This window comes from Vigna unguiculata, chromosome 4 (genome assembly GCF_037176805.1).
Source record: "Vigna unguiculata cultivar grain cowpea cultivar isolate G323 ecotype 2 chromosome 4, ASM3717680v1, whole genome shotgun sequence".
Classification (NCBI taxonomy): Eukaryota; Viridiplantae; Streptophyta; class Magnoliopsida; order Fabales; family Fabaceae; genus Vigna; species Vigna unguiculata.
Window position 1 is genome coordinate 3,685,837 of NC_140795.1, and position 19,316 is coordinate 3,705,152.

At 32.9% G+C, this 19,316-nt stretch overlaps 4 protein-coding genes across 8 annotated transcripts; 1 reads left to right on the top strand and 3 right to left on the bottom strand.

The window, feature by feature from the left end:
* Positions 1–252: 252 nt before the first annotated feature.
* LOC114181981 (protein-S-isoprenylcysteine O-methyltransferase B-like) lies at positions 253–2,735 on the top strand. Of its 2 annotated transcripts, XM_028068709.2 has the most exons (3): positions 253–425; positions 1,424–1,502; positions 1,616–2,735. In XM_028068709.2, the coding sequence occupies exons 1-3, from the start codon at positions 381–383 to the stop codon at positions 2,200–2,202; spliced, it is 711 nt and encodes a 236-aa protein (XP_027924510.1). In that variant the 5' UTR covers positions 253–380; the 3' UTR covers positions 2,203–2,735. The 2 variants fall into 2 exon arrangements, with proteins under 2 accessions (XP_027924510.1, XP_027924511.1); XM_028068710.2 differs by lacking the exon at positions 1,424–1,502 and having other exon boundaries at positions 254–425; positions 1,503–2,735.
* A 1,122-nt stretch (positions 2,736–3,857) lies between these two features.
* Positions 3,858–8,743, bottom strand: DPB2 (DNA polymerase epsilon subunit B2). The gene is made up of 13 exons (XM_085672711.1): positions 8,478–8,743; positions 8,224–8,404; positions 7,471–7,624; positions 7,195–7,327; positions 6,852–6,928; positions 6,302–6,406; positions 6,099–6,179; positions 5,862–5,992; positions 5,558–5,652; positions 5,378–5,477; positions 5,152–5,266; positions 4,926–5,036; positions 3,858–4,373 (listed from the first exon to the last, which is right to left on the bottom strand). Exons 1-13 carry the CDS (start codon positions 8,635–8,637, stop codon positions 4,233–4,235), a joined length of 1,584 nt encoding a protein of 527 aa, XP_085528837.1. The 5' UTR covers positions 8,638–8,743; the 3' UTR covers positions 3,858–4,232.
* Positions 8,744–9,700: 957 nt separating this feature from the next.
* Positions 9,701–12,729, bottom strand: LOC114180335 (Pentatricopeptide repeat (PPR) superfamily protein). Of its 4 annotated transcripts, none has more exons than XM_085672144.1 (3): positions 10,327–12,729; positions 10,148–10,220; positions 9,701–9,956 (listed from the first exon to the last, which is right to left on the bottom strand). In XM_085672144.1, the coding sequence occupies exon 1, from the start codon at positions 12,477–12,479 to the stop codon at positions 10,587–10,589; it is 1,893 nt and encodes a 630-aa protein (XP_085528270.1). In that variant the 5' UTR covers positions 12,480–12,729; the 3' UTR covers positions 9,701–9,956; positions 10,148–10,220; positions 10,327–10,586. The 4 variants fall into 4 exon arrangements, with proteins under 4 accessions (XP_085528270.1, XP_085528269.1, XP_085528268.1 ...); XM_085672143.1 differs by having other exon boundaries at positions 10,148–10,229; XM_085672142.1 differs by having other exon boundaries at positions 9,701–10,220.
* Positions 12,730–13,987: 1,258 nt separating this feature from the next.
* LOC114182739 (glutamate decarboxylase 5-like) lies at positions 13,988–16,413 on the bottom strand. Its single transcript, XM_028069673.2, has 6 exons — positions 16,177–16,413; positions 15,882–16,086; positions 15,495–15,695; positions 14,903–15,371; positions 14,758–14,810; positions 13,988–14,654 (listed from the first exon to the last, which is right to left on the bottom strand). Exons 1-6 carry the CDS (start codon positions 16,269–16,271, stop codon positions 14,178–14,180), a joined length of 1,500 nt encoding a protein of 499 aa, XP_027925474.1. The 5' UTR covers positions 16,272–16,413; the 3' UTR covers positions 13,988–14,177.
* Between the last annotated feature and the right edge of the window lie 2,903 nt (positions 16,414–19,316).

Below are 19,316 nucleotides of genomic sequence, written 5' to 3' on the forward strand. Positions count from 1 at the left end.
CTCAGTCATTGATTTTGCAAACCTTCCTATTGATCTAGGATCTATTATTATTTAAAATATATTTAATAATTTTACTTGAATTTAATAAATCATATTTGATATGCTATTAAATATTTAAAAATGAACTTAAGGCATGTGTATATTTTCTAAATAAATACTACACACATATATATTTCGGAAATATTACTCTTACTTACACATGTAACATACGACAAAAGATTTCAAGAGTTATATTAGGAAAAAAAATTATAAGAAAGTGCAAAAAAAGAAACCTATTTCTAAATAAATGGTATGTGACCATTAAGCTTGTGCAAGTCATCTTCTTGTTCCTGAATTAGGGTTTTCAACAGTTATTTGGCTCCAATTCTCCCCCACTCGCCATGGTTCATTTTCTACCAGGTTGCGATTCGAACATTTCCGACAAGGTACGAATCTGGAAGTTTCGATTTTTATACCAGATACCTGTTGAAATTCCTTTTTCTCTTCTTTTTGTTGTTTAGGTTCTTAGGCACCTTTTCTTTCTTTCTTTTTTCTTTTCATTATATATTTTAATCAACTATAATTCTGGGAATTGGCAAGGGTCTAGGGTATTCGTTATACAGTAGTGACTATGAAATAGATTACTTTTGTTTTTTATTCATTCACCTATTGTGGAAGTGCTGTTATCGTGTTGATAATTGGCGTGTGCATTTTTGGTTAATTCATGTGATGTGTTGTCGTGATTATACTGTAAATTTGTGGGTAATTTCATTTTTTAAAGCTGTTTTAGATAACCCTTGTTAATTTCTAGGAAACGATGTTTTTTTTACCGAAAGAACGAGGTAAAAGTAGAAATTGATGCTACTGAAATTTGAAAGTTGATTTATTTAGCTTGTCATGAATATTTGACGAAGTTCTAAGTTGGTTGGGCACTTTATAGAGAGCCCTTTTCTTTTGTTGGTGGTTGTGATTGAATATTATGGCATGACATATGTTGAAAAATATATTTTTCTTTCATAGAATCGTGTATTGTTGTTTGATCTGTTCATGCAACCCTTCCTTGTGGAGTAAGGTTTGGTTTCCTCTGTTACAATTTATCTGGCTTAAGAATCTGTTGATAATCGTGGTAATGCCCTCCAAACACCATGACAGTATTCTGAATTTGGAACCTGTGTCTTTATATTTTGCATAAACTACTCCAGAAACACTTATAGGAGAAGAAAAATTGAAGTTAAAAACTAAAGTGGGTACATGCATTGCAAATATTCTATCACACTAACTTCTCCAGAAGTTGATTTTTAACATACGCATTTTTTTTTTTTCATGCAAGTGGTTTTGCAGAAGTTTATCTTAAAAGATCCTGTCTTCATTGAAACAAACCCAGAATTTATTGTTTGAGAATTAACTCTATTGTTTTGATCCATCCTTATCTAATTTTTTACAGATGCCCTACTTGAAGCATTTTCTTGGTGATGGAATTGAATTTCCAATACTGATTTTACATTACAAATTGCATTTTTCAGGTCTGACTTGTACCTCATCAGCCAAGTCTTTTTGTGGCATATCAAATTACATTTAAACTAACCAGACTGCAAACAAGCTATAACTGATTGACTCTGTTTGAACAAAATGACAGAAATCCTTAGCTACACGGCTTGCAGACAGTTATCTCAAATGTTCTTTGCAATTGTCTTCTTTCACAGTTCTGAGTATTTTCTAGCAGCTATCATTCATGGGAGATCAAATATAACTCTGAGGTCGCTTTTGCTTAGCAAACACTACGTTCTGGCGATGATCTTTTCGGTGCTTGAATACAGCATTGAGATTGTTTTGGTACCTGAGATGAAGGAACACTGGGTGATCAGTGACTTGGGTCTGGCACTGGTTGTGATTGGGGAGATTATAAGGAAGATGGGAATTTTGACAGCTTGGAAAGCTTTTACACATCTTATAAAGATATACCACGACAATGATCACAAGCTGATTACCCATGGTATATATGGATATATTCGTCATCCAGGGTACTGTGGGTTTCTAGTTTGGTCTGTTGGTACTCAAATAATGCTTTGCAATCCCATATCAACTATTGCATTTGCAGCTGTTGTCTGGCGTTTTTTCGCCAAGCGAATACCTTACGAAGAATTCTTTTTGAGGCAGTTTTTTGGAAGAGAGTATGAGCGATATGCTCAAAGAGTGGGGTCAGGGGTGCCATTTGTGAAATGAAGACTGGTAAATTCAGTGTGCCGAGCGATATTCTGTCACCATGTATTCCAAGTAATGAAGGAAGTTTGAACCATTTTTCTCTCGGAACAGTTTTGATCCTTGTTTCACATAGGTGGAGGTGTAAAGTGCTTGCTTTTCAGCTTGTGGCTATGGCAACATCCCCTTTCACTATATGCAGCTGTTCTTGTGTGCAGCATCTGAAAATGAAAGTCAGGATTGGGGTTAGATAGTGTTCCATAATAGGTTTTTCGTGGTCTGGACTAGATTGTTGCATGTTATTCATGGGGCTTTTTGCAAGCCTACTGATTTTATCGCTGGCAATGATTATGAGATTCTCTGGTCAGCATGTTCAATCAAATGTGTAAAATTTAGCTTAGCTACTACTTACAAAGGATTCTGTTTTTTAGGTATCGGCTTTTGACTGCGTCATGCTTCAACATTTGCAGTATTGCAAGGTGTCACTGCAACAAAAAGGCTAAAAGCTAGAGAAATAAATTGTCACTAATGAGCAGCAGTACTACCATTACATTGTATATCATGTATCCTCTGCTGCATCTCTTCTAGGATTTTCTTGCCACCAAAATCTCTTCCTGCAGTCACAATCTCGAATTACTGTCAAACTGTAAAACTAATCAATCAATTACTCGGAGGATTAAACTTGTTCAGAATACATTGATCTGATTAAAATTCAAAATATAAACGGAATGGTTTGTTCTAGAAAATAATACTCCATTAAGGGGTGATTTAACACGAAAAAAAACTATATTAAGTGTTGTGCTAAATTTTCAAAGAAACATTAAATTTATTATTTTTTTGTCTTAAATTATTCATTATGTGATAAAAATCAGTCCTCGGAATGAAGCTATGGGGGACTAGTTTCCCTTGTTGGTTTCTCTTAGGGGACAATTTTTCATAAGAACAATCCACCCTTTATTCTGATCCTTGTTATACGCATCTGATAGAGAATTATTCTTAATTTTAAGTAACGAAATACATTTATGATTTTTCTTGATTTAATAAAACGAAGATATTAAATTATTTTACTCGTCATAGACATGAATGCAAAACTCGGGAGTAATACTCACCGAAATTGTTAATTAGCATAACTTTGAAACTACTAATCAAAACAACCCGGAAAGCTTGAGAATTATCTTTTCATAGTGACGATGTTGATGGAAATTATGTCATGGTCGTCTACCTATTGGTATAACGTTCAAGCTGAAATTCATTTCACTAGGATTGAACCCAGACCACATGAGAATGATCAACTATTTAATTCAACCATTCTATAAAAATGCTCATTTTAAATATGTACGATAAACAAAATATACATTATCCAAGAGAACCTACAATTACTTAACCACGTCCAAATTGATCGGATTCGAATCCTAGTCTTGTCAATGAAAAATACAGCTGGAAAAAGAATATTCACCTTGTAATAATACTCAATACATGAGAACCCACGTGGCCTTCAAAGGAAAGAAGACGTAAGCTGGTAGCATCGCCATGTCCGAAAAAACTAGTGTAACAAAACAATTCATCGGAAGAATAATCAAAACTTTCAAACTAGGAATAAGAACATAACATGCATACTGGAAAGCTTGAAAATTATGAGGATGATGGAAATTGATGAGTCTGTTACCAAGCTATGCCTGTGAACAAATCATGAAATAATTGGTTGATAACTCAACAATTACATATCGTAGCTAAGTCTATATATATAAAACACATCTTCTGTAGTATGCACTAACAAGTAGTATCTATCTACATAAAAATTCACAGCTTCAACTAGATCTAGATTAGCAGACACCTACCATACAACAATTTTGCCTGGTTAACAATGTAATTTATATGATACAATAGAATTACAGCTTACGGCTGTGAATTCAATCTTCTCAAGTGGAAAAGGAAGCAATTCCAGATTTCCAGCTTTATTAATGGTTGTATGTCTCACGAAAGAATAGCAAAGCCCGCATGTCCGAGATGCTAATGATCAGAGGATGAGACCAACAATAACTATGCCAAGTTTACTACAAGGCTGACAATTCAACTTCTTGAGAGCAGGGACGATATGCCACAAACGTGCTGTCAATAGAGAAGGAACCAGTATTAAAACAAGTGATTCCTGTGTACTTGAATGCTTTCTGCTGACTTCTGTCACCCAAAACTATCTGGATCAAGATATCACAACCACACATAATCAGCATAAGAACATTCTTTTATGGCTTTGAGACAAATCAAGATAAAGTAAACCAGTCGTTTTTGAAAATGTCAGATTACGGTCAACATTTCTTGCTTTATTACGAATTATTTCAAGGTCTAGAGATGTGAGATGCGAAATGCCAAATAGAATAGACCAGTAAAGATATAAAAAAATTGTTAATACTTCCAGTTTTGGGGGGGTGAATTTTGGCTTTCCTCTCTCAAAACAACAAGAGTTTAACTATTCAAATATACTATTCCCTTAAGTTAAAAAATGTAGTGGCTCAAAGATAAACAGATATCCAGAATTTACCCACTGCATTCTAACAAATACCCCATGAAGAAAAAAAAATGAAAATGAGTTTAGAGATTCAGTATTGCATGCAAATTTGATCTACGACCTTTCATTTCCGACACTACCCAAAAACTGGAATATGCAGTCAGCTTGCAAAGTAGACTTGTATGTTCCTAACATGATTTAAATATCTTTGCCACAACAAAATTTCAAATATGAGCAGTACCGTGTGAGGAGTTGGATAAAGATAAAGACAATGGTCATAATTCCAAATGATAGGTTGAACAGTTAGGGGCAGTGGACAGAGATGACTTTGATGGGTTATGGTAGCAACAAGCTGCAATTTAAACCAAAATTTCGTGAGTTGGATTTTAGAAGCTAATATTGTAAAAAATTCCAGAAACTAAAACCTATAAGAAAATAAAGTAGAAAACACCCGAGTGAAAAACTACATGTTGGAAAAGATCATCAGTTTCTTCCGTAGAAGGAGACATCAGACATGAGCGACGCATTCTATGCAGCATATCCTGGCGGAAAAATACAATTTCTTGGGTATAAAATTTGACCCTGTAGCCAAACAGATGCAAGTTGTTAAAATCAGCTTCCCAAGCAACTATCGAGCCCAAAATGCACAATTAATGAATGTCTCATGAAATAATATTTAAATGTAACGTTAACCTGCAAGGGTTGCTTGAAAATATCGCATTGGGTATGTGCTTTTGGAGCTCTTCAGTTAAATATTTTGGTAGAGCGCACCTAGGAAGAGCAGTAGAAGGACCTGGAAGAAGTTGCTAAAAGTGATGAATAACGCATAAAGGAAATAGCGATGAGAGCAATAACTATCAACAATGTCAATACCTGCATCATCAGGACCTGGGATGAACAGGAATTTACTCTGCTCTTTCAGCCGTGTACGGGCAGCAATCATTTCCCCCAGCTTACCAAACTGCATTCTGCATATTAGTTTTCTAATTATTTATATCCTTACGTAATAATAAATATCCCTTTTTAAGTAGTAACAACAATGCTTTTATTAAAACTAATTATAATGACACATGACACATCAAATAATGTGATCTGCCTAACTATTCAACATCCTAATTCCCGACTTCTAGTTATCACTGTTACGGAATGAAATACAAACATAGGAAGTGAAATTCACCTGAGGCTCGAATAAGAATGAAATGAAAGGTTACATGGCCTAGAACAGAAGTTTCCCATGAAAACAAATAAGGAAGGAACCACTTCCACACTCTCAAAACCATCCAGAACAGTCTCTAGCTTTGTCAAAGCCTTCTCTAGGAAAAAAACCATCAAGATTACATCAAGTTTCATATTAATAACAAGATGCTAGAGGAAATGAAGAAAAGAAGAGAAACAAATCTACGTTGCAAAGTACCTCTTCATTGTCTAGCCAAACGTCAGAAAGTATGACAAACATGTCATTTACTGCTCTTTTCTCCATCTCTTCCAGTCTAATCTATTAAAAAGGTTTAGGAAAGATGCAATTTCATTGGAGTATGATACCATAAGAACTTCAAGTTTCATAATAATAATAATAAACTTGATGAATTGAATACAAGGAAGGCATCATAAGGATACAGTTTCCTCTTTCGTTAAAGTACCACCACAAAAAAAGTCATGCCCTGCAAGTACTTTCAGCGACTTATCTCTATCCTCCAGTGGAGGAAATCCACATGTTAAGACCTGCAGAGAAAAAAAATGCAATGATTATGCAGAAATCAGAGTGGAAATATCAGAAGTCAGAATAAATTGGTCTAAGTTCTCGTGATTAAAAAACTCAAACAAGCTCAGGAATTTAAGCAGTTTTTATCAAGATTTAAGTTAAATAGGCAACAATTTCCTAAGCCTCTTACATAGGTTTTGGAATGCCAGAACGGAAGTTAAAGTAACTAATTCCTTAGCTTTTAGCATCTTTCGAGTACAAAAACTATAATTTTTTCCTGTTTGATGTTTACCTAATATTTATATGCGAAGTTCTGTTTTCCTAAATATGACGAGTTTAAATTCTCCAAATAATAGATACAATTTACAAATCATTGCTTTCTTAGTTACAAAATAATTGATACATTAGTTTTACAAAATAAATATATCACGAAGCACATAATGAGAAGGGCGTGCTAACAAGAACCTGAAAAATACCCTCCACGAGCATCTCCCCTTCAACCACAACTATAGTGTTCTCTGAAAAGAGTCCTGTAGTTATCTTGTATTGCCAGTCAAAGAAACAGATGATTATAGATCCAAGCTCATGTAAAATTTGAGCTGTTATGAGTTATAGCATACAAAATCAGCAAAAAATTAATGAAAATATGACATTTATACTTTTAGCTCTTTGCACCAAGGTCCTTCGATTACTTAGATTTAAGCATCTCTCAAGGAAGAAAAATGCAATTTAGTTTAAAGCATTTAATGAAATTGTATAGCTCTTACAAAATATATACAAGAAAATATTGTCAAAACGCTAAAGGATATTGCACTGGACAAGTTAATTTTAACTGCAGCTGTAAGGTCTTCCAAATAGTAATGGCCATCTTCCAGCTGAGATATTACGCCCATCACCCATTTTCTACCTGTTTGCCCAACCAGAGATTGAATAGGAGATATCTGATGCAGCATAACAAAAAATCGCATGTTAATTCTCCTCAAAAAGAAAAACTGGATGTAAGAATTTGAAAACACAATTCTCAACCATGGATAAACTCTGACATACAGATTGATTTCATAGCCAATTGAAACACCCACAGTACCTCACAACTCCCGAAATGAGAAAATTCAGATTCAAAAGCAGGTTTGGAAAAATGCTGGTCACGAGAGAGCCTCTGGGACAACAACAGAAACCTATCCCTGTACAAAGCTGCTTTTGCAGATGCTTCTCCGTGAATAGACAAGGTGCCCGTGTGCCTGGAACAAAAACAAGAAACACAGAAGCATGGCCCTAATCAAGTCCAAGTGCAAGACAACAACCAACAAAAAAAAACTTATAAATTGCTTAACTGTGGTCATCTAAAATATACAATCAAACTACAACATGCTCTGCAATAGGATGAAGATGATGAGTCGTACAATACACGATAGAACTCATCAACATGACATCTATTTCCCCAGCTTTTGGTTAAATATCCAACTTCTTTTTCCACCAAGCTTCCATTTTCTGGAATAAGAGTTCAATAAAACCAACAACCACCAAAGCTAGTACATTCCAATTCAATCACAAGGCAAATATAAAAGAAAACCCAGAAAAAAAAAAAAGAACATACCGAATTTTCAATAGTGCTTTTGCTGCGATTTTCTGTTATATTTTCAGTTTGCAATCAAATTATTAAACATTCTTATTTCACTTATCGATGTACCTTTAAATGTAAAGCTCTATTTCGCTTGTATGAAAACCGCAAATGCATCTTCAAATTTCTTTTAAAAAAATCACGTTAAAGGAACTTCCCGCCAACCTTCGATTCCTAAGAGCAAACCAAACAAGGAAAAACTAGAACGAAAAACCTTACTCGTAGAACTGCTTTCTGATAGTGTCGTATTTATACTTCGGGAAGTCAAACGCATCGACAACGCGCAAGGCGGAAGAAGTGCTGGTGCCAGGATCGGAGCTATCCTCCACGTCCGCCTCAACTTCCAGCAGTTGGCTCACCACACGGTGCACTGTCTCCTTGTCGATTATGGTGGATTTCACTGCAATTTGTTCAGCATTTCAGAAATAGAATCGAAATTGAATAAATAAGTTAGAGAGAGAGAGAGTGATTACGAGATTTTTCGAGCTCTTTGAGGAGGACATCGATTGCTTCGTCCTCGTTGCCTTCGAAGTGAGATGCGAAGGAGAGGATCTCGTCGAGAGCATCGACTTTGAGATTGTATCCTATTATCTTACACTTCCTTTGAACCTTTTTCCTCATTGAAGCATTCATTTCTCTGTCACACACTCTTTCTCTCTCTGGAATCCCAGTGTTGAACAGAAGAGGAGGGTTAGGTTTGGCGCTAGAAAATCCTTAGTTTGGAAGAAATGGGGGGAAAATGAAAGAAACGAATACTAGAAAGCCCATTTAAAGCCACGCGCGAGCCCATTTCAATTAACCTAACTAAATGTTTCGAGAATGGGAGAAAAATCTCTCACATCATCTATTTGCCTTTAAAATATTAAGTTATTTATAAGTTTATTGATTAAAATAAATAAATAAGTAATCAATTTAATTCTTGAATATGTAAAACATAGTAAATTTAATCCTTAATGTGTAAATCCTTAAATAATATAACCTAATAATACATGGTTTTAGTGAAAAAATAATGCTAAAATTACATTTTAATGATAAAATAGTTTCATTAAAAAACATATATTTGATGTTTTTAAATGTAAATTATATTTAATATATATTATTAAATAAAATATTTACATACTGTTCCCAGTATTTTTTTTTTCAACTTAAATACTTCATAAGTTCCTAGTATCGATCTCGACGACACCAAAAAAAAAAAAATCCTAATGGTTTCACCAATGCACTCTTAGATTACATGAATAGTTTGTTTATTAAATTATAATTTGTTTATTTTTTAAATTTATTGTTTAATTGTGCTACTCATTTATGATTTTTTTTTACTAATACAAAATGTGTTTTTTTCAAAATAAAATAAGAAAAATGGTGCAGTTCAAACGCTCAAAATTGACGCAACTCAAATGAGTGTTAAATTTAATTAAATTTATAATTTTTTATTTTGAAAAAAACTAACAGCTGGGAAACAAATTTGTTCCTTAATATGACAATTTGGACAACTTTTTCCATAAGAACTTTTAGAAAACATAAAATAATTTTCTCTTAAAACATATTTTAAGAAACTTTTTAAAATATTATTGTTAAAAAACTATCTTCAACAAACATTCTCATTCAATAGAGAGAGCACATCATTGTCCCCATAGGTTAAAACACATCTATATCTCTTTGATTATCCTTATAACATTTTGAAATTGACATTGGATTACTGTGAAAATGTAAGAGCTAAATTAAGAATGGCTGCTACATATTAGCTTTCAACAAAGTTTACAACATGATAGAACGATTAACAATACATTCTAATGTACAACCATATCTTTGTGGTATGGTTTATAAACACTGAAAACATTCACAGAGAATGATCTTAATCTTAATCACATATATCAAATCACTGGCCAGACATGTTTTAACAAACTCCACCCTTTACCACCACTGGATCTTCAGCAAAACAAACAAGCCTCCTAGATGAAAGAAACATCAAAACAAACGGGGACAAGTATTATACAAGAAGAAAATAGAATGTTACAAATAATTTTACAAGACAATATCTTACGATTGTACTTTAAAAAGTCCAAGTAAACTATGGCTTCCCAAAATGCAATGTAAAATCTCATAATGGTATAATTTTTATGCTGAAGGTAATAAAGTTTACCACATCATGCAGAAGTGTAACCTTTGTCCTCAAATGTAACAATAAATACATACATGGATCTTCCATCTTTAGGCTGCATCAACTAACCAACATTGTTCAATAAAAAATGTGTCTGTGGCAGCTTCCATTGTTTCTCTAGATGAATTAAAAATGAGAGTAGAAAAGATAAAGAGACCTACAGTTCTTCGTGCAAAAATTATCGGTACCAAACAGCATGACCAATAGAATATGTTCAGAGATGCAACTAGTTATCACAATGAATGAGTCCAATATGTAATGCAAGGCAAGCTTTAAGGCAGTATCTGCAATAGTGAATGCTATTATAACTTGCCATGCTTGCAGAAAATCTTTGTCTGACCTATCATGAGAAGAACCCTCTTAATTTTGCCCCTTCAGTTCCTGACAGATAGCACAAACTCAAGAAAGAAAATTTTAACTATTATCTCCCTCTTAAACTCATGCTCTTGCGCTTCTGGCTTAGAGCATAACGTCTAGCCATGCCATGATTATAGAATTTCCTCATATGTTCTGAGAGCCTTTGAATCGCCTGGAGATCACCAATCACAGACAATTGCATCAAAAAGGAGTCAAACTTTTTATATGGCAACTTTATTCCCCTGTTTATCACTTCTTCCAAAAGAAAACAAGCATCTTCCATCTTATTGCAGCTAAATAGCCCCTCGATCATCACACAGTATGTGTCACTGTCTGGTCTGCAACCCCTGTTATCCATTTCCTGCCAAGTCTCAAATGCCCCATCAGGATCATCCATCTTAAAAAACATTGAAATCAGCATATTGTAAGTCTGAACACTAGGAATGCAACTCGATTCAATCATTCTTCCATATAATTTAAGTGCTTCCTCAGATTTCTTATTGTCACAAAGGACCTTGAGAAAACAATTATAAGTAACAATATCAGGTCGATAACCTTTGTTTCCCATCTCTTCCAAGAACTTGTAAGCTTCATCTACCTTTCCACACACGCACATTCCCTCAATTATTTCCTTATATGTTGTGACATCAGGAAGACAACCACTGCACATCATATGCCCTATAAGTTTAAAACACTCCTCCATTCTATTATTTTGAGCAAGAGCCACAATTATAATCGTATAAGTCTTGGCAGTGGGGGAAGACATAGTTGAACCTTTTGTTCTCATGAACTCAAAAAGATCAACAGCCTCTGTTATCATACCAGCTTTGCAGTATGTATCAATGGCTGTGTTGTATGTGAAATTGTCAGGTCTATGACCCAGTTGAATCATTTCCTCCAGTAGTTGCATCCCTCTAGTTGGATTTCTAACCCTACACCACCCAAAAACCAATATATTATACGTTTCTGCATTAGGCTTGACCGTTTTCCTCATTTTCTTGTATAGAGCTTCAGCATCCCCAACCAAACAACACTTGCATAGAGCATCCAATAGCAAGTTAAATGCATTTATTTCCGGTTGTGTCTTCACCCTTATCCTCCTCTTCTTTGCAAACTTCTGCACATGAGTAAGATACTTCTCAGTATACTTTCTCAAAATAGTCATCAGAACTTCAACCGGAACAGTAATCTTGTCATTCCTTTTCATATATTCCAACATATCACAAACTATCCGAAACTGTTTCACCTTGTACCTAGTACTAGATAGGATGTCCATCATATCATTATAAGCACAAGGCTCGTGTGAATAATTCTCCTGATGACCAGCCCAAGTGAAGAACCTAAATGCAATTTTTTCATCATATCTAAGCTTATGCAGCACCCCAATGACCAAAGGAGTGGACAATGGGATCCCCAATTGGCCAAGAGCCTCCTCCAAATTGTTAAACCCAATTAAATTATCCATTATAGTGTTATAAACCTTATCAACATCACTTTCTATACCACTACCCTCCACCATCGTGCTATACACCTTGCCAACATCACTTTCTATACCACTACCCTCAACCATCGTGCTATACACCTTGCCAACATCACTTTCTAAACCACTACCCTCCACCATTGTGCTACACACCTGATCAATTTCACTCTCACAACAACTAAGATCCTGATTCATGGAAACAGTTTCTGCACAGTAATGACGTTTAGGGATATAACAAGCAATATGATAGTTCAAGGGCAATGAGTATTGAATGAAGCGCACACAAGAAGTTTTATTATCAGATAAAGATGGCCTTTGGCAATGAACAGAGAAATGACAGGGTGAAAACCTTGTTGAGTGAAGTGTGGATTCAACTTGTGCGAGAACTTTGTTTCTGAAGATGTGACGATAATGGTGGATGCACAGTGAAAATGAAGGGGTTTTCAGAGAATTTATGTACCTACGAAACATACCCATAATTGTAATCTTGGTGTGGGAGTTGAAGACAATGAAAGGAGAGTGAGAGGGGGTTCAGAAACAAGTAGTAGATGAAAAAGATGGAGTTTTTATATCTGGGTATGTGTGGAATTGCCGTTCAGTGATTATTAGGAGCAGAGGGAACGAGAGATAGCAGAGCCTACTGCGGAGGATGCTTGTTGATGCTTCAAAACGGCATCGCTTCCACGACAAGAAGGGGGCGACGGAAATGCAAGTGTTAGAGCAATGTTTTCTGACATTTTATTATTTTAATATAATTTTGATTTTGTACGTGAGTTTGTGATTTTTTTTAAATAAAGAAAAAATTAAATATGTTTTTATCAATTTTCACTAAATCAAAATTTCTTCTTATCTTAAATTTAGTATTTCATTTTTTTAAATATGTAAATTTAACTTTTTTTAATTAAATTTTTAAATTTATTTAAAATTTTAAATATATAATTTAGTTATTTTAATTAAATTTTATTAAAAATTAAAATTATACTTGGATCATATTTATTGTACACAGTAAAAAATGACTTACTCCATTCACCTATAATCAACTCAATTCAAGTTATGGATTATAGTTGAGTACAAGGAAAATTAATTTAATTTGAGTTTCTAAAACAAAAATATAGTCTTATAAATTTTTTTTTAATTTTTGCATATAATATATATTCACATGCCTAGACTCTAAAACTAAAGTATAGGGTGATTCTTTTACTTATTACTTTTGACATCACTAATTAGACTTTTTATAGAGAAAAAAAAACTCACAAAATAGCATACTCAATCTAAATTTTTAAATAATAAATTTATATTGTTTATAATATTTATCTTCATTCAATTTGAGATTTTGGAGCTATCTTAGATCTCTGAATATGAACATGTGTTATTACCTCTATATCTAAATATTTTCTTTGAACTAATATTTTTCATGCAAATTCTATTTTTTATTGCCTACACCTCACTTGTTAAATCTTAATGTATGTTTGGAATTTCGTTGACCATGGTCAGTTTTGTTGAATGCAACAAAAACGTAAAAATAAAAACATTGTTACTTCGAAGGTACAGACTATTTTAAACATTTTAACATTCAATGAAACAAATATTTTTATAACAAACAAATAGGTTTAACTTTTAAGACTTTTTAACTTATGTTTCAAATCTCAAACGGGAATCCAAAAACACCCTTAATCAATGGAGTCATTCGATTATTTTTTAAATAGGTTATTTTGTCTGATGATTATCATGCGAAGAAAAATTATGTTTTGACTCTCATTTTTTTATTTATATTTTTTGTTTTTTGAGATGACTTAATATGGGTTGTTAATTCTTTTAAAAGAATAAATATTAATATATTAATAAAGGACTCAAATTAAATCACGAAGTAAATAATGAGAGTTATCATTGTACGTGAAACTAGCCACATCTAACAAGAAATACAGTCTTGGAACAATGATAAGCACATTTGAGAGAGCAATTATTATTATGTTAAAAAGTGTATATAGACTTATAATAGTGGCATTTTATTATTAGAAAAGAGAAAGTTGTCTTAGGCAAGAACAACACAGACTATTAGAATATGTCATGCATTGACATTGCTTATTGTACATAGCCATTACACACTCAGAAACAACAAGAACATCGATAATAAATCACCACCTTAACTCACACCACATCAAAGTGGCCAAAAGTCTAGCATGCCCCAAGTTTCTTCCCCTCCACAAATCTCTTCCAGTAGACAGCAACTTCTCTCTGAGTCTCTTTTTCACTCTTCTTGACCTTCTCATTAGGCTCAGCGGGGATGGGTGTGACATGAGCAGCATTGGTTGTGTTGAGGCTAGGAAGTGTGTCTAAGAGCTTCACAACCCTGTCTATGTCTGCAGCAAGTCTCTCAGCCAAACCATGGTTGAAATCCTCCCTCACCACCACCCTCAGAATTGCAATCTTCTCTGCATCTGGTGGCATTGTGTAGGCTGGAACTATCCACCCATATTTTCTCAGCTCGTCTGATATCTCAAACACTGTGTGTTTGCTACTGTCTTTCAAGGAAAAGGCCAGCACTGGAACTCCTATGTCCTTGGAAATGATGTTGAACCTCCCTATTTTCTCAATTCCTTTCCTCAGAGTTCTCGCATTGGCCCAGCAATTTTCCATGATGTTTTTGTAACCCTTTTTTGTCAACAAGAATAACAAAAAGCATAAGACAAAATAGGATTCTTTTGCTTGAACTGCATAAAAAGATTCAGCACCAAGAGAATGATAACATGGTTACCTCAAAGCCAAGCCGAATAAATTGGTAATATTGAGCAATGATTTGACTGGATCCTGTTAAAAGAAACACACTCAAATGAGAAACACTACAGAAAAGAATATTACACTGAAACATTCAGCATTGAAAATCAAATAACTCACACTACCTTTGGAGAAATTCAATGTGAAAGTTGGCTGATCAGAACCAAGATAATTTATGTGAAAAATAAGTTCATCTGGCAAATCTTCCTTAGTCTTCCAGACAACCCAACCAACACCAGGGTACACAAGACCATACTTGTGGCCACTAACATTGATGCTTTTCACCAATGGCAAACGAAAATCCCACTCTAGATCAGGGTAGAGAAATGGGGCAATAAACCCCCCACTTGCAGCATCTACATGAATTTCGGTACCCCAACCTGTCTCCTTGTTCTTTTCTGTGAGAAGTTCATTGAGAAGTTTCACATCCTCAAACTCTCCGGTCATAGTTGACCCCAAAATGGCTGCAACACAGATAGTGTTCTCATCCACCAGTTCAACTGCTTTCACAGGGTCCATGACATAGTAATCCTCACTGAGTTTCACTTCCTTCAGCTCAACCTCAAAGTACCTTGCAAATTTTTCCCAACAAACCTGTGAAGAAAATTTCAAAGAACACACAGGATTACATATTTTTATGTGTGCCTGTTTCCCATGATATGATCATGCAGCTATCACAATTTAAAAGTTGTTTGAAAGTTCATAGCATCAACCCACCTGCACATTAGCCCCAGTAACTATGTTAGGCTTGTCATATGGTTTTCCTTCTGCTTTTCTCTTGGTCTGCCATTTTCTTTTGAAAGCCAAACCTGCTAACATTATTGCCTCTGATGATCCCACAGTTCCCACACCTACTGCAGTCTCTTGTTCACTTAGAGGAGCATGAAATAGATTTGCTATTATATTCACACACCGATTCTGCAGAATCCAACAAAACTTTTAGTGTACCAGTCATTGCAAAAGACTCCAAAAGCACTGATGTTGCAGTCCATTCAAGATTTTGGTTGCAGAACATATCTTAAAGAACAAAACTTTTAATGTACCATGAAGGCCAATGTGTTTTGATCACATGAAGGCACCAAATTACTAGGAAAAGTGACAGACCTGAAGCTCAGTGGTGACAGGGTACTCATCCATGTCAACATAGTTCTTGTTGAGTGAGGCCATGATGAGCTTTTCACACTCAGGCTCCATCCAAGTGGTGACAAACGAGGCCAAGTTGAGCCTCGGTAAGCCATCCAACATCAACTCATCGTTTATTAACTGATAAGCAGCATCCTTTGGTACAGAATTATCTGGCAGCTTGTACCTGCATTAAACATTTCCACCCCATCACAACAAAGAAACCTCGTCTAGTAGACACATACTAAATGCGAAGTTCCAAGAAAAAGACACATACCTGGGAATAGGTTGTCGCACATATCTGGAAGCAAACGTTGATGATAGACACTCATCTTGTTCATCTGGGTGTGTGGCAGCGGATGTGATAACCATTTTGATTCTGGTTTCTTCTTACACACTGAACTCTGAGAGATAGAATCTCCATTTATATTTGAAGCTGGGGATTTTCTCTTCTTTTTAGTTACTATTTACACGAGGATAAATTCCCTGCTGCTATCATGGTAAGATATTTTTCTTGCTTTAGTTGTACCTGTTCAACTTTGTGTGGTCCATGCACATCTACATATGTTTGTTTGCCACTTGAATACAGTACGATGATATTGCTGACCTTGTATTTTTCATCTAGCTTTAACTTAACCCTTTTTCTGTCTTTCTTATTACGTTATCTCATTTATTACATTTTCTACTTTTTCTTTTCTTGTTACCCTATCTCTTAGCAAGCATACACTATCACTATAAAAGTATCACTCTAACATATAATCTAATTTTCAACACGAAGCTGATCCTCTATCCTAATAGATTATTATTCACTTTGGCTTAAATTTCTATATCAAATTACATATATCTTGTGCATAAAATTGTATATTAATAAATGATTTGATAATCAGTGAATGACGAGTATAATGATATTCTCAATCAACATAAATTTTATTAGAATATATTTTAACAGATTGATATTATGTTAAAAAATAAATTTTAAGTTTCACTCAATTAAAAAAATTAACTTATTTTGTTTAAAACTTCTGACGCTTGAATGCAAATATAATATTTTAAATTATATAATTATATTTAATATTTCATGGTCAAAATACATGAGCCGTAGGTATACATGAGATATTTTAGGTTTTTTTTATTTGGGAGTTGATTTTAAGTCGAATTTGTAAAAAAGTTCCTTCTAATTTTTTTTTTGTGAAATAAGGTTAAGTCGTCACAAAAGACGATATTAAAGGTAAAGTCGTCCTTCATCCAACCGGTTTCTTATTTCTTTTTTTCTTAAAAAAATAAAGTCGTCATATAAATGTTTGGTTACTGTTCATGTGAACAGTGAAGTCATCATCATAAATGACGATTTCAATTTTAGGTTTTTTTTTTATTGGAACAATAAGTGGTAAAAATAAATTGGAATAAAAATAAAAATAAACATTAATATAGTATTAACAAAATTTTGTAAAAAATAAAAACTGTTAAAAAATTGAAAAATGAAAATTTTGAAAAAAAAATATAAATTTGCAACATTTAAAAACAACTTAAAAGTGAAGTCGTTATATAAGACGACGACTTCAGTTCACACTAATAGAAACTGTCCCCTACTTCGACAATTTTTTTTTTTTGAAAAAAATAAAAAGAGATCAACTGAGTGGATGACGACTTTACATTTAATATTATCATCCTTTTCATGATGACTTAACCCATTTTTACAATAAAATTTTCAAAGAATCCTATTTTATAAATGTATATTTTACAAATTTATGATCAAAATGACCCAGAAATAAAAAAAAAAAAGTCGATATTTTAAGTTCAGAAATATGGAGTTGAGTGAAAATACAGGAAAGTGAAGTTTGTGACTGATAATGTCGCTCATGATTAGTGTGAGTCATGGTGCATCATCTATTATGATAAAAACAAACGACATACAATTTACATGCGTTTATTGATTGGTGTTTTCTTGTTTCGATCCAGATATTTTTGAGTCGTGTGGATGAGAATAGTTCTTTTTCGCAGTAAGGTACTTTTCATCTATAAAAATGGTCCTTCTATTACAACTATTACAACCAAGTTTTTATAGCTTCCATAAATATTTTGATGTTATCTCTATGGAAGCAAGACTTATGTATATGGGTCAGTGTCGGTCCAATGGAACATTGTCCTTTATGACTTTATAACTTTATTATTGTTGATCACGTGCTTTTTGATCGAAACAATTGTGAATTCAGATTTTTTTTATTACATTTTTTTTATTATCTGTATTTTTTGTTTTTGAAATATATTAAAAAAATTAATATATTTTAAAATATTAAAGTTAGTGTTCATAGTTACATTTTGAAAGCATAATAGCAAAAGATATAAATTTTTTTAATGTACCTTGAGGAACTTTTTAGCCTAGAAGTATGTTGTTTAGTTTTTCTTTAACATTTACAAATTATAATTAAATAGTCACATAATTGTAATTTTTTATGTTAAAAAATATCTTATATTTACAATTAAATTTAGTTGATAAGTATTAAATTATTTATAAATTTAATACATCATTTATCTAATAAAACTCTTTTTGGGAAATACATGCATTCATAGTACCATTTTTTACGGTCTCATTTTAATCACATGTGTTTGGGAAATTGTTAAATTCATTATAATATTCATTACTAAAAATTCTTATATATAGACTTTTTCCTGCTATTTTTTTTTAAATCTTAATTGGCAGATAATTTTTTCGTGGGTAATTATTTCATACATAATTATAAAATTTATAAATATTTCCTACAAAATTTATTGCGATAAGTGTTTTAAACAAAATATTCTGCAAAAATATTGGCAGCAATTTTTTTTTTCATAATAAAATTTGTAAGTATTTCTTGCAAAAAAAAAAAATCAAAACAAAATTGGTATGAAATATGAGTTTTTGTAGTAGTGATTCCTCATAGTAAACATTTATCATTTAAAGAATATAATATAAAAAAATCTTAAACCAATTTTTTAGTTTAATTTTTAATTAAAAAATGAGTTAGCAGTAGATTCTACTTTTGATTTGTCATATTAAAACTTGTATTACTAAAAAAACTCATATTTCCTATCAATTTTGTTTTGATTTTTTTTAGAAAATACTTATAAATTTTGTTATGAAAAAAAATTATAGAAAATTGCTATCATTTTTTTTACAAAATATTTTGTATAAAATATTTTTCATAATAAATTTTATAAAAAATACTTACAAATTTTATAATTTTATAAAAAATAATTATTCATAAAAAAAATTATCTATCAATTAAAATTCTTAGAAAAAATAAAAAAAAAATATTTTTTTAACAAATTTGTAAAAAAATTCTCCTCTAATATAAAAATTTTCAGTGAGATATTTATTCTTCGACGTATCCTAAATGCCCTTGTTTCGTAAAAAAACACAGTTGTATGGTATGAAAC

Coding starts and splice junctions, on each gene's coding strand:
- LOC114181981 (XM_028068709.2), top strand. CDS start 381: ATGGTTCATTTTCTACCAGGTTGCGATTCGAACATTTCCGACAAG. Junction 426..1,423: donor ATTCGAACATTTCCGACAAG/GTACGAATCTGG, acceptor AATTTTTTACAG/ATGCCCTACTTGAAGCATTT. Junction 1,503..1,615: donor TTACAAATTGCATTTTTCAG/GTCTGACTTGTA, acceptor ACAAAATGACAG/AAATCCTTAGCTACACGGCT.
- DPB2 (XM_085672711.1), bottom strand. CDS start 8,637: ATGAATGCTTCAATGAGGAAAAAGGTTCAAAGGAAGTGTAAGATAATA. Junction 7,625..8,223: donor ATCAGAAAGCAGTTCTACGA/GTAAGGTTTTTC, acceptor TTTTTGTTCCAG/GCACACGGGCACCTTGTCTA. Junction 5,993..6,098: donor TTTGGCTAGACAATGAAGAG/GTACTTTGCAAC, acceptor TTCCTAGAGAAG/GCTTTGACAAAGCTAGAGAC.
- LOC114180335 (XM_085672144.1), bottom strand. CDS start 12,479: ATGGGTATGTTTCGTAGGTACATAAATTCTCTGAAAACCCCTTCATTT.
- LOC114182739 (XM_028069673.2), bottom strand. CDS start 16,271: ATGGTTATCACATCCGCTGCCACACACCCAGATGAACAAGATGAGTGT. Junction 15,696..15,881: donor CTGTCACCACTGAGCTTCAG/GTCTGTCACTTT, acceptor TGGATTCTGCAG/AATCGGTGTGTGAATATAAT. Junction 14,811..14,902: donor CACATTGAATTTCTCCAAAG/GTAGTGTGAGTT, acceptor TTCTTTTAACAG/GATCCAGTCAAATCATTGCT.